Here is a 13,816-nt window from a genome sequence, read left to right on the forward strand (position 1 = left end):
GATCCATCTAGCATTAATCAATGCCAATAATTCAATATTCTTACTACTTTAAAGGACGGAAGTTGCAGAAACTGTCCTCACCTTTAGCAATAGCTATTATCTTCAAATTATCATCCAATTACTTATGTTAATGATTACTGTACCATAGGAACAAAGATACGTATGGGATTGCAAATTTACTGAGACCGTGGAAGTTGACAAGGTCATAAAATATTTAATAATTTCCCTTTTTTCCCTTATTTTGAATTATTTTCTCCCATTGGAATAAAGCGAGAATGAAGCTATTCAGACAAGTAATTGCTCTCTAATGAGAGACAGGTATCCACAAACTGGTTATTTTCCAAATATTTCCTAAACACTAGCCTTTTTTTTCAGAGCAAAACTCTGTAGACTCATGTTCTTTTCTTACAGACTTGGTCAGAAGAGAAGTGACAGCATAGGATTCAAATCCCCTGGGCCAGGTTAAATTTTTCCTTAACAGTGGTGATGTCATATTTAAGCAAGTTGGCCATACACATTATCATAGAATCATTGAATGGTTTGGGTTGGAAGGGACATCAAAGAATGTCTAGTTCCAACCCCCCTGCCATGGGCAGGGACACCTTTCACTGGAACAGGTTGCTCAAAGCCCCATTCACCCTGGCCTTGAGCACTTCCAGGGAAGAGCATCCACAGCTTCTCTGGGTAACCTGTTTCAATGCCTCACCACCCTCACAGTAACTATCTGTTTAACTCTTAGAGGACGTTTTAAGTCTGGCTTAAATCAGCCTTTCTGACTGTGAACATTATCATAGATTTCTTCATAAAGACTGTCATATTTAGGGACAGGGTGTGCACATCTTGCTATGGTAAGTATCCTACTATTCATGGTGCTTAGACATCAATTTTTCAGAAGAGAATACTTCTCATTTGAGGCTAAATATTAAACTGTAGATGTAATGTCAAAATTATTTTTTTCACAAATAAGTTCTCATGGTGATATGCTTAGCTAGCTTTAATTAAATATTACTCAATTTTTTTTCTGCTATTTCTTTTAATTCTTCGCAACGTGATATGCAAAATGGTCTCATAAAAGACTAAAAGCATATGCACTTTATATAGAACAGGAACATGTCTGCTATGGATTCAAACAGTAAACTAGAAACGAGGACAGTTAAAAAGTCTGCAGGATGTATTAGCAGCCACCCCTCATTGTCTAAATTTTGCTTGACGACTAAATTTTACTTTTAAATAAAACTAGCATGTATGTCTTGATATGATCAGATTCATTGGCAGTTAAAATTTTTTTATTTAGGAAGTCAGCATCCCTAATTTAATCCCCTTAGAATAAATCTTGTAAATTCTTGATCATAGGAAGACTTAATCACCTCAAAAATACTTCCATGAAGTTCCAAATTTATCTTTCTATTAATTGCTCCTATGTTGTATCTTTCCTTCTTATAACCCAGCTGGACAGCAATTAAAGTTGTGCAAATAATCATCTTCCTGCAGACAAAGATCTTCAAGAAATATGTTCTGGCTTTTATCTTAAAGATAAGAAAGAACTTATTTGGACAAAAATGGATTTTTTCGTGAAAGACTTCCTGGAAAAATAAAGAAGGAAAAACGATTTTACAATGTAATTAAGTCAAGTTTATGAAACAGACTTCAGGGTTTTCCCTGTAAAAATAACATCAAACTCTTCTTACGATCATCATGCTTCCTTAACACTGTTTTCTTCCTCTTATGCCTCTGGTGAAAAAATATCATCACTTCAAAATGAAATATTAAAATGCTGATAAGAAAAGCGAAAATTATTTGACATTGGAAAGTAATAGTTTCTAAATGACAATTACTTCTAATAAAGCAATATATTAGGTACTGACACTGATCTGTTTTCTTAGAATGTTGTTCCTGTTTGAAAAAAGCAGGGTGGGATAGCACAAATGCTCTCTTTGCAACAGCTGTTCAGATTAATGTTACAGATGTGAAAATAGTCTCAAGGCAGAACATTGATTGTAATTCCGTTTTCACACTGCATAAACCATTTTGACTTTCACCATATTCCCATGCTTTCTGAGTGGAGCTGATTTCATGCTTAACAATGCAGAACAGCTTCATAATCCAGTTATCTAAATAAATTCCTCAAGCTTTAAATACTTTAAATGGAACGCCTAGCCCAAAGCTACTGATGTTACTATTCCTTGGTATAAGTGATAGAACTAGGAGGAGGACCAGCAATCTACTCTGTTGGAATCTGTTCTCACAGATCTTGCATGACTTTGGAAACCTCTTTCCTTTGGTGATTTTTGTTTGTTTGGTTGGGGTTTTTTTTAATTTTTTCCTGAAAAAGATATATTACAAGCAGAATTTAGGGTCTTCTGTAGGTTGAAGCCTCCTTACATGATCCTTGAAAAATAAATCTCTTAAAAAACTGGCCCTACTTTTCAGTAATGACAAATGGAAATGTGCTGCTCTTCATTCACATCCTTATTATCCAGCACTGGAGTACCATCGCAAAAGCTGACTGTATTATATTCATCTGCTGGTAGGGTGTATATAGAAGCCTATGTTTACTTAGGTGAAACATCATTTACTGTTTGATACCAATGTTGCTCTTAAGTATTTGACAATTGACTATATAGTCCATATGTTTCTTTTATATATAATATATTTATTATCACTCATTACTGAAAAAGTTTGACAACTTTTTGCTTTATTGTGGTTCAGGGTCAGGGTATAAATCAAAGGTGCTACTATGCTGCTTCATTCTAGGACTTAAAAAGGCTTTGAAGTGGTAAGAACAGGAATCTTGGAGATGACAATTAGCAGCTTTCTTGGATTACCAAAGAAAGTTCTAGATATTACAGATAGTATTACTTATTATTTTGAAGGTTGATAAGCAAGCTGTGACAAAGAAACCTGAATCTTATTCAAAATTTTAAAGACAGGAGCTATTCTAATGAAAATAATTATAATCTGTTCTGTAGATATCCTTGTCTTGCCTATAAGCAACTCTCTCCACAGCTTTTTTAATTCCCTATGACTATCAATCCTGTATTTTCATACAACTATGCCTTGCTTAGATTCCTTCCTTGCTGTCTGTTGGCCACCATCCTTTGAAGTCCCATTTCTCCTAGAAATATTGCTACAGCAATCATGTTCCCCTAATCCCTTAATTAAAGGTTCTATTCCCTTTTTTTGGTTTTTTTTTTGTTATTTCTTTGGTCATATATGAGTTTGAAATGATTTTAAAGAGTAATTCAAACAAAATGGGTATTTTTGTCATCCAGAAGGATACTTAAGTAAAAAAAGAGTAAAACACAGAATGGGTTTGGGTTTTTTTAAATTTATGATCTCTATTATTTTGAAAGTGTTCTTTTCTTGGTAAGCAAAGTATTTGCATTCAGTGAGGCTTCTGAAAGCAGCTTATTTTAGAACACAGTCCAAAACTCAACATCTACAGCAATTTTTTTTAAGAGCTCTAATATCCAGATAACTCCTGCAAGAGGTATGTCATGCAGATGAACTGAGGGGCATGTAGAAACTTTAAAACAGGAGTGCTCATGTTGGAAGTTGCTCACATTTGATGTCCTTCTAGTATATCTGTCATTCATGAGGGAATGCATAATATTGTGCCTTGTTATCCTCATATGAGGAATTTAACAGAAACTCCTTAAGTAGGGATTTGTTTCAGAAATGTCTTGTGAATGACTTCTATGTAAGACTGGGTATTTAAATAATTCTTAGTAATTTATTATTTTAACAGATCATTTGAATCACAGTTTCCATGAGTTAAAAGATATTTTTGTCATAATCTTATGAGTGATGGTGTATTACATTGCCATCTTCAGAACAATCCCAAACTTACCTATACAGCTCCTTCACGATGGCAACTACTTGTATTTATTTATAAGATGACTAGAGTTTTAAGACATAATTCCAGGATGCTGGTAATTGTAGAAGACATTAACTCTTTAGCAAAGGTTTGTGCATAGGAAGTAAATAAGCCACACATCTATTTTTCACACTCCTTATAAGGGAACAGCATTTTACATACCTGCATTTTATGAGTGACTAAGGACAACGGCTAAAAGTATAAAGTTATGTATTTACTTTAACATACTGTCACCCCAGTCGATGTTGTTTGACCATATATTTAGGTATTAACAGAATTCTTTAAAGTATTAATTTTTTACTGCTCTTCCAACACTTATACATCAGTCAGAAATTACTGTGATTTAATATTTGTAATATTTCATGTTAGTATTTACAATGGTACCAACTACAGCAGACAGCACGTAAGACCAGTTCTTAATGATTAATGAATTTAATAAATAGAATTGCCAGTCAAGAGAGATTAGTTAAACATCAAATATTTCAAATAACATGCAAATGCACGTTAGCACTTCTTCTGATGTAGTTGTGATTTCCCAGGCTCAAATCACTATTTCACTTTCTTATCTAAGTATTTTTTGTAGAGCAAGCCCCAGTGTCGTCAGAACTTTCCTGCTTCTGTATTGAATTTGATTTGCCTTTGCACACTGAAGACTTTTAAAAGATTTGAGATGCAGGTCTTCAGATCTACACTCCCCTCCTTTGTACTGGTTTCCTCATATATTGTCTAAGCCAGCTACAGCTTCTCTGCACAGCCAGACAACTTTTCATCAGGACAACACTAAGTATTTGGCTTTTCCTGAGGAAAAGGTTAAAGAGCAACAAAACATCGTAAGGTACAAAATACACTGAACTGCACATTACGGGGATACAGCCAGAAAAAACAGGTGAAGAAAAGCAGACAAACAGAATTGAACTACCAATAAGAAGGGAAAATACTAGATATGGGTGGTATTAATGAGTCGCTACTGACGAGACATTTCCCATCCAGTAGAACTCTCCTCCCCAAATACCAGTCCATATTCTACACCATAGATTTGTATTGACCCTTCTCTGTCTATCATGTCTTCAGTTTACGTTTCCTTTAATCTAAATGTCTCTAGCTCAACCGAACAGATCTTTTTAACTTTCAATTTATTTAAGGCAGCACATTCCATCTCACTTTCTGTACTTCTCTTTGTTAACACTCTCAGAAAAAGACTAAATAGTTACTGAGAAGGGGTAAAAAACCCCAAAACAATGACTGAGATTTGTTGTTATTTTCGCCAGGTTTCATTTTGCTAAGGTAAGATCTATACACATGGGCTAGCACAACAACTAAAATACCTTTTCTTTCAGGAAAATGCACTCTTCACACTCTTTCCAGCACTGAAGTTCTCTTTGTTAACAGGAAAGATATACTGTGGGTGAATATCTCAGACTGCTCATTTATGGACCTCAGTTACGTTACAGGTGCTGAAGTCTGAATAAGCAATTGATTTATACCACTATTAAGTGCCGACATTCTTTTCCCCAACAAAGTTTAATTGTTTGTGCAGAAGTATTGCCTGATAAGCAATACACCTTCCACCCCCCAAAGGTATCTCATGTTTCCAGCTTGAAATATGGAGGTGCCTTATTTGCATTGGGACAAAGTTCCTGCAGTGTATCATGAGTACATTAAAATACAACAACTGAATTGAGTTCAGCAGAAATCAGAGCAGCTTTTTTCACTTTCATGCAAAAGCACCTATTAAAGATGGAGCCACTCATATGACAACTGCCCAAACTAAATACAGGACGAAACTTTTATGGATGTCTTTATAGCAGACTTCCCTTCTCAACGGCTCTAGGTGATGCAGGCTGGACACTGTCAAACAATTCATCCTTTGAGCTACTGTCTGACATGATCTCACCTGTAACTTTCTCAGACTTCAGCAGGGATCTGGCTGGACAAATTAGTGTGGGAGTCAATGATCTGCTTTGTAGTCCGCCCTTCCCAAAGGACCTCCTCATAACTTCTGGTCATTAGGCACGATGAACAAGACTACAGTGCTGATACACATGGTGGTCCCATGATGGGCAACCACAAACAGCATGCAGCAGACAGAACTCCACAGCAGATGTATCATGTCACAGAAATTTTGACCATGGACGTGTTTGGTTTTGATCATATGGTCACTGAATTGTTAATTACTGCAAACTGATTTAATAACTTTACTAATAATATGAAAACGTACATTTCATACTCTTGATTATGAACAAAATGAGATATGGCTGCTACTATCAGGTTTTGATAAATATTTAGGGGCATTTCCTTAAGAGAAATCATGCAGACCTTTATGACAGACTGACTTACAAAGAAAGGAATTTGAAAACATTTAAAGGCCAAATTGTGATTAATTGTATAATTATATATTTTAAGGGGAATAGCAAGCTCCTTTATACATTTTAAATTATTTTTTTCTTTTGTTTGAAAACAGTTTGCTTGAAAATAGTGAAGCTTGCAAAACGTTCAATGAATTGAAATGATAATTCTTCAAATAGGAATTTTCAAGAAGTTACATAGTCTCAAGAGCATAGAAACATTGCTCATCAATGCTCATCTGGGTCCCAGTCTAGAAAACTATTTAAACATATCAGGTTAGTCTACAGTTAAATAAGCGGGAATTTATGCTTTACTGCCTGAGAACCTGGTAAGAAAGGAGTTAATAAATTGCTACATTTTTCTCCAAAGTCAAATAAAGGTTGAAAAATATTAACAAAGCTAAGAAAAGTTTCATTTTATCTGACACACATTGTTGCCATTCTTGCCTTAAAAATATGATTTAAGGAGTAAGGTCTGCTTATTCTTTCTGCCAAGGTCTCTCACATCTGTCCAGATCTATTGATTTCACTCAGTAAACCAATATATCTTACTGCTACCATACATAGTAAACGAGGTACATTTCTGAGTTTTGAATTTGAATTTTTTTAAGGACATCTGCTTAAATGTTTTAGTCTCTGGAATACTAGGAAATGCAGAGAGACTCTAGCCATGTTCTCCTGTTGCATTTTCTTAGAAAATGATTTGCAACTATCAATAGCTATTGACACAAGAAAAAAAAGTAACTTTTGCAGAGACCTTTACATAACTCTGCAATAAAAAAGGGCTTCAAATATACAAAAAACTAATGAGAAATTGAAAATATACTGCTGCCACTTACCGATCTACAGCTGGACTATTCAAATATGGCCATAACAATAATAAATAAGCATGTGTTTAATGCTTTATATTCTCAAAGCTCTTTACAAATATTCATTACAATGTTTCCAAAACAGTGAACAAGGAATAGTCACTTAGACTTACCCACATTTAATCTGCCTGTGACTTCCCCATTTGAATTGCGAGCATTCACAGTCACATTGTGAGTAGACTGGAGAAGCAGTGATGAGTCCTGAAATACAGAGAAAGCAAACACTATGTTAGGTAGAACAATTACAATTGTTAAAAATTTTCAAAATTTAGTCTAGTGTTGATATCAACTCGGTCACCACTAGATCTTTGTACCTACAAAACTATCCACAAATGTCATTAAATAACGTGGGCAGATATTTCTGATTACTTAACTATATTAGATTTAAAATAAGAAAAAAAAATTTAGGGAATAATTCAGGTGAACAAAATCTGTGTTACTGGACCAACGAACATGGTTGCTAACATTTTAGCTTTTGGAAAAAATGCTTAAGTACTGGATCTTCTAGACCTACAATTAAGTGTGAGCATTCCACTTTGTGAATTCATACTGTTGTATTAACTTGATGAGAAACATGCATGTGCATTCTGTTTCCTCAACGGTCCATGTAGTCTCTAGGCTGTCACTAAATTTTGGCACCTGGCACTGACTCTCCTGGCAAGGAAATTCCAACAGTGAGTGATGGAAAAAGTGGCAGGTTGACTAGATCAATGCTGACTTTAATAGATGACAGTACAAATAAGACTGTTAGTCTAACTTAAATTGTCTCCCAGTCTGCCACTCTGAAGGATAACAGGAGTATCTCAGTGGAATGAACAGCATCACCTTGTCCACATCCCTGAATCACAACTTGATCTGGGGCATTTGCTGAACAATCAGAGTCTCGTGCCTACCCATCATTCTGTGCTACTGAAGGAAGCCAGGGCATGCCAAGCAGGTGTAATTGGTATCTTCATTCATGCCAAGCACTACAATCCAGAGTAGCTATTGTAGGCAATTCAAAATTTCATGTCATTCTTAGACTGCAGCCAGAATGGAATTACTTCACCAATGCCAAAACATCCCATTGTGTTAACTCATGGCTTGTTGTTGTGCTTGTTGAACTCCTCCCAGGTGATGTACCATTTCCATTACTTATTCCCAGACCTGGCACTCTAACTATCTGTACTTCAGGCCTGTTGGAGCCTCCCTAAGGTACTCCTTGTCTTGAACAGCAGACGAACAACTGTTTTGAAAGACCTAGCTGCTCACTGTGCCCCACCAAATTAGATATACAGACAGTAATGAAACCGGTTCATAGCAAGAGACCTTGCTATGGGGTATTTGAAGGGGGCACTTAGAAACATCCTAAAAATTTGTGAGGAAGGCACAGAGTGGGTTCTTCTTATGTTTTTACTTAATTTATCACCCGAATTATCTTTAAATGCAGCTGATTTTCAGGGGGATCATAGTGGCCACTGTCTTTATTTGACCTTAACTATTAGAAAATCATCTGGGGACAGAAGGTCTGATCATGCTCATGTGGATCAACAAATTGCAGATACACCGGTAGACTTTAAAAGATGGGAGGAAGTTTTTTGCAGTACAGGTGCTTTCATACTAAAGCACGCTTTTTGTCTGAAGGACAAGAACTTAGTTACTAAGAGTGCCAGAGCAGATCTCAGCTGCCAAATTATCAGGGAACACATTATATGAAGAGAGTATTAGCAAGCTGCCTAATTGTGACCTCAGAGGAGATACTCATTCCTAGATAAATGAGTTTGTATTTACTGTAATATTGTTAAAGATCAGTCTCTTTCACAGGTACTTTTCCTGGACAAGAGAGCCCATGTGGCACGTTGAAGGGCTAACTCCTGAAAATAACTCCCAAGCCATGTTCTCATTGTAATTTAAGAGTATGAGATAACCCCAGAATTTTGAACACATTTTACATGATGAATTTTAGTACAAACACTTATCTAGTAACAGTGGTAGAAGCAATACAGAGTTTGGAGTCAAACTTACACTTTTTTAAAAAACCAAAACCCCAGTATCTTAAAAGTAGGAAGATAGACTCTCTCAAAAGAAGTCACTAAGTGAGCAAAATAAAATGATCTCATTTTGTAAATCATATCAGGAAAAAGTGAAAGCTAACAAAATTAATAAAAATAATGAAAATGTCTTATGAAAAAGTTAAGGCATGTATTAGAATGAACATTAATGGTAACAAGTCAGTATAAAGTGGAAAAAGAAGGTCAACAAAGATTGGAGATTGGGTAAATATAGTAACTTTAAGTAGATGTCTAAATGACCCACAAATCTGGGCATCTTTACTACATTTATTTGATTGCCACTAGTTGATTTTAAAAATAAGTTAGTAATTTGTAATATCAAATGTAAGTGCGAATAAACTGTATTCTAGACCTGTAGCTGCCACGTATGTGGTTTTGACTAATTCAAATCTAGTAACATATTTAAAAAACCCTCATCTTTTATCTTTCCTTGAAAATGTATTAGCAAAGATGCAATGGTGTTGTCTACAACTCTGTCTTGGACTCATAATGAAGGCATAAAGTTATAATAGGCTCCAGAGATGATGAACAGCAAGTAGATTTTCTGCTACATATTTTCTTAGCACTTTGAAGACCTCATTAGGTGAGAAAAGCTGTTAGGAGACTGCAAAGAGCAAACTATTAAGGAAAGAGAGAAAGCTCCTATGATAGCTGTGACGGGCCCAATTCTCTAAGACAAACTTAGAAAAAGAAAGCATAACAAATAAGTAACTTTACAAGAATAAATATATAGATTGCACCCAGGAGATCAAGATACAGGCAATTAAGCCTCTAGAGAGTTTAAATATTTAAAAAAGCAAGGAAACAAACAAACAGAAAACCTCTGATGAACTATCAGTGGGCCGAGACAAGCAGTAGCCTGAAGGCTCTAATTAATGCATACTACTAATGATCATGATGGGTCATTAGCCAGCTAAGCTTATATTAGATGCTGCCACACCTCTTTCTTCCTACATTGTACTAAATGTATTAAGAGCTGAAAAGAATATTAAGAGAGCACAAATGGTAGCTTAATGTTGCGTAACAATGTTTGGGAGTAGAGAGAGTTCTTAAGTATTAGCTATGCTGGTCTTACAAAGTTACATGTCTTACTGGATAAACAACCTCAAGGGAAATTCATTTAAGCACATAAATAGTTTTTCCACTGCCTGTTAAGCAGAAAAGAATAGAGCATAAGAAATAAAATGGAAATACAGATTCAGTAATGGAATTTCACTGTCTTAATTAAGAACTGTTCCTGATACTGGCAATACTTGTTGCAGAAAGAGAGAAAAAGAAAGGCTTAATACAAGTAAAGTATACTGGCATTACTTAAATTTTAGTAATCAAGTATTTTAACAACCTCATTCTGAAATATTTATTTACATTTTCTCTTGCTGTAGCAATACAAACAGTTTTTCTGTAGGTTCAGAAAAGTGGCTATTTCTTCTTGTTTGAAGATATGAAAGAGTCACATTTGGCTTTTACTGTCACTGAATAGTACTTTATTGAATGAAACGTCCCATTGGTTGCTGATAATGTTCATAAAACAAGGCTTTATTTTGTGAGAGTTTAGATTATGGTCAATAGATCTGAAAAATATTCATTTTACTGGCCAGAGGTAGATAACCCTCTAAAAAAAAATTCACTGGAATAAGTTTCCGAGTCCCCCCGGATAATTAAAAAACAATTCAGATTCTCTCTTTGTTTTTCTAAACCTACTAGTTCCACACAAGTCTTTCATAACATTCCCATTCTTGGTGATATTTTCAAGTCAATCTGTTTATATTTTCTTTGATTATGTTATTCCTTTTTTACCTCAATAATAATAACAAAACAAACTTTTCTGTCTGTGTAAACAAGACTAAATCTTAAATCTTTCCATTTAGACTTGTAGACCTTATGTACACAAATATATAAACATATCATACATTTGATAGCATTGTGCTAGAAGTGACAAAACCTGAATTTATTAGAGAAATTGTAACTTTTCCAATGGGGTACACTAATTTTAGAGATACTGAAGCTATTCTGTAGTGGATGAATAAACAAAACAAACAGTTTAATAGAGAAGCCTATGTTTTAAAATAATCTCAGTAAAAATGATGAAAATCTCTCCACACATTCTTAAAATTTTAGCATTACTTATATATGACAAACTTTATAAATCCTTTTTGAGCTACTGCTTATTACATGTCTAAGAGATAAATGTTAATTCTGCCATAGTATCATTGCAACATAGCATCGTTGCAACATCTGCCATAGCAACACTGACCTTGTAAAATATGTAGAAATATGTGTGTATATAGCATTATTGAAAGATTATCCGCTTACCACTCTAGAATGGATTTCTTTGGCATAAAGAGGGAATAAGAATTCAGATTCCCCTTCCAGACGAAGACCTTCTTTTGTAACGCGCAGGTGTCCCATTCCAGTCTAAGGAGAAGATGGAAGAATTATGCATATTTTTTTACTGTTGCTGTATTTATTTTGTGTTTTTTCACAAATTAAACACTTCTAGAGCTGCCTGCCTCCAGTCTATTGATAAAGATACAAATAGTAATGCGTTCAAAATTTTAAGAATTCCTTATTTCTTCCATGAGTAATTTTCTTTGAGAAATTGCATGTTTCAAGAAGTTATTAAACTTGGTGATTATTTTTCCTTTTTTTTTGTCAGAGGGAGGGGGCGGCAGGCAGGAATACAGTATTACAGTCACAACCTTAAAAAGAAGTACATTTGTATTGGCTGTGCTGAAATAGCTTTTGTATTCGCCTTCTAAAAATGTCACGAACAATAAACTGCTACATACGAGTACTTACATAACACAAATCTTATATTAACATCCCAAGGTTTATTTATCAATAATTTTACAAAGAATGTAATACTTCTAAGCCTACTGAAGAGGCAAAGAGAGATTTTTATTTGCTTCCCTTTTCAGTAATTACCTCCTTCTTTTTAATTAATTTTTAATCCATTGATTTAGGTTTTTTCTCCTCTAATTGTAGGTCAAGGCTCTATTTCTCACATTATCATGTACCTTTTTCTCTATCACCTCCTTCTTAGTTTTTGTACCTTTGTCATTCTCTCTTAGTCACTCCCTCCTGAGTTCTGCCCAATTGTGCTTTCCAGTTGATACCTTATTTCATTCTTTTTACTTTCTTTCATCATTATCATATTACTGATAATGTGAAAAACAAGTGAGGAATTACTTCAGTAAGTACATCTGAGGACTTCCAGGCTTCAGCTGCAAGGTATTTTACAGGTATTTAGCTAATTTGTAAAGGATTCACCCCTTTTCCTGCCATAAAAAGTGACAGAAAACATGACAAAAAAAGTGTAGCCTTACAGCTTGGCCACATGCGAAAATATTTCAAGCCAACTGACTCAAACTACAAGGAGTAAGTGGGAGGGCTAAATAAAAAACAATAAATCCAAAAAGTATTCCCACTCAAAATAGTTTTCATGTTGTTCTCCATATAAGCAGAAAAGATACGTAGCAGGCCACTGATGATACATTAATAACCTGTTCATCTAACGCATTATGCTTACCACCGATAAAAGTTATAACTTGAAGAGACTGTAATTCTTTTTAAATATGTGAGCTGTCTAATCAGATTATGTATTATATCTATACGTAATGCTGAAAAACATGTCAAACCAGCCTTCAAAGAAAAACCAGAGCTATTTGTTTTTGAGCAGGCTTGAAAAGAGACAAAGAGAGAAACAAGCTTTGCTTAAATTCCATAAGGTAAGAAATATTCATTCACTCCACTGGAAAGTACAACTGCAATTCTTCCTCAGCAAGGATTTGTTTCAGGAAAGAGGCTTTCAGAACAGCTATTTATGGAATCTGCTTTTCAAGGTCAAATATTTTACTGCTTCGAAATATATAATGTACTGACTTTTCTTAGCAGAAGCAGACACAACTTCTAAATTCTACCCCATTGCGAAGCTTTTAAAAGTACCTACTATATAGTGATATATCCCATGAGGTAAAATTAAAATAATACCTATGATGAGTGCCCTATGGCTTACATAATGACAATTTCTAGCCAGCACTGACTGATTTAAAAATATATTTTTCTATTTAAGACTATGGACAGTTTTTTCTAACCTGTAACACAAAACAGATACCACTTCAATGTCATAAAAACACAGAGGTTTTAAGACAAACACTTTTGAAAAGAATGAGATGAAATATCAGGATATTCTAAAGACTTATGGCCAACAAACATCTTTAATTAACCAAATTTAGGGTCTCATAATTTGGTCTGACCTCATGCCTTCTCCCATCAGGTGAAAGTAGATTATATTAGCGATTGGATTTGAAGACAGATTGCATATTTTTATGGAATATAAACAACTAAATAGTACATTATAGAGTAAGTACAAAAAAAGTGACATTGACAAATCTGAAATTTAAGAAGGCAGAGGAAGAAGTAGCAATTAATTCTTGCTCTGAAGCAGACTGGGGAAATTCACAAACTCCTGGGTGGCAACTGCTATTCTGCCTTTGGCAGAAAGAAATTTTTAGTAGAGATAAAAAAAAATTATGTGGAAAAAGATTATGCAATTTAAACAGTATACTCTTTCCACTGCCATTGTCCAAGATTGCTTGGCCCCGGCAGATGAACCTTAGGATTAAAGGGTGGGCTCAGTTCAGCGCAGGCTGTGTCTCACCTAAAAAATCCATT

At 34.8% G+C, this 13,816-nt stretch overlaps 1 protein-coding gene across 4 annotated transcripts in view; it reads right to left on the minus strand.

Moving 5' to 3' along the window:
• Positions 1–13,816, minus strand: part of SGCG (sarcoglycan gamma) — a 118,560-nt gene that overhangs the window by 35,734 nt on the left and 69,010 nt on the right. For all 4 annotated transcript variants that reach the window (XM_027677887.1, XM_027677886.1, XM_027677888.1 and 1 more), the window contains 2 exons: positions 11,456–11,557; positions 7,205–7,292 (listed from right to left, as the gene is read on the minus strand). In XM_027677887.1, the coding sequence (XP_027533688.1) occupies positions 7,205–7,292; positions 11,456–11,557 (190 nt within the window). The remainder of the gene's footprint in view (positions 1–7,204; positions 7,293–11,455; positions 11,558–13,816) is intronic.

Source organism: Neopelma chrysocephalum, unplaced genomic scaffold (genome assembly GCF_003984885.1).
Source record: "Neopelma chrysocephalum unplaced genomic scaffold, ASM398488v2 Primary Assembly neopelma1_43, whole genome shotgun sequence".
NCBI classification, from domain to species: Eukaryota; Metazoa; Chordata; class Aves; order Passeriformes; family Pipridae; genus Neopelma; species Neopelma chrysocephalum.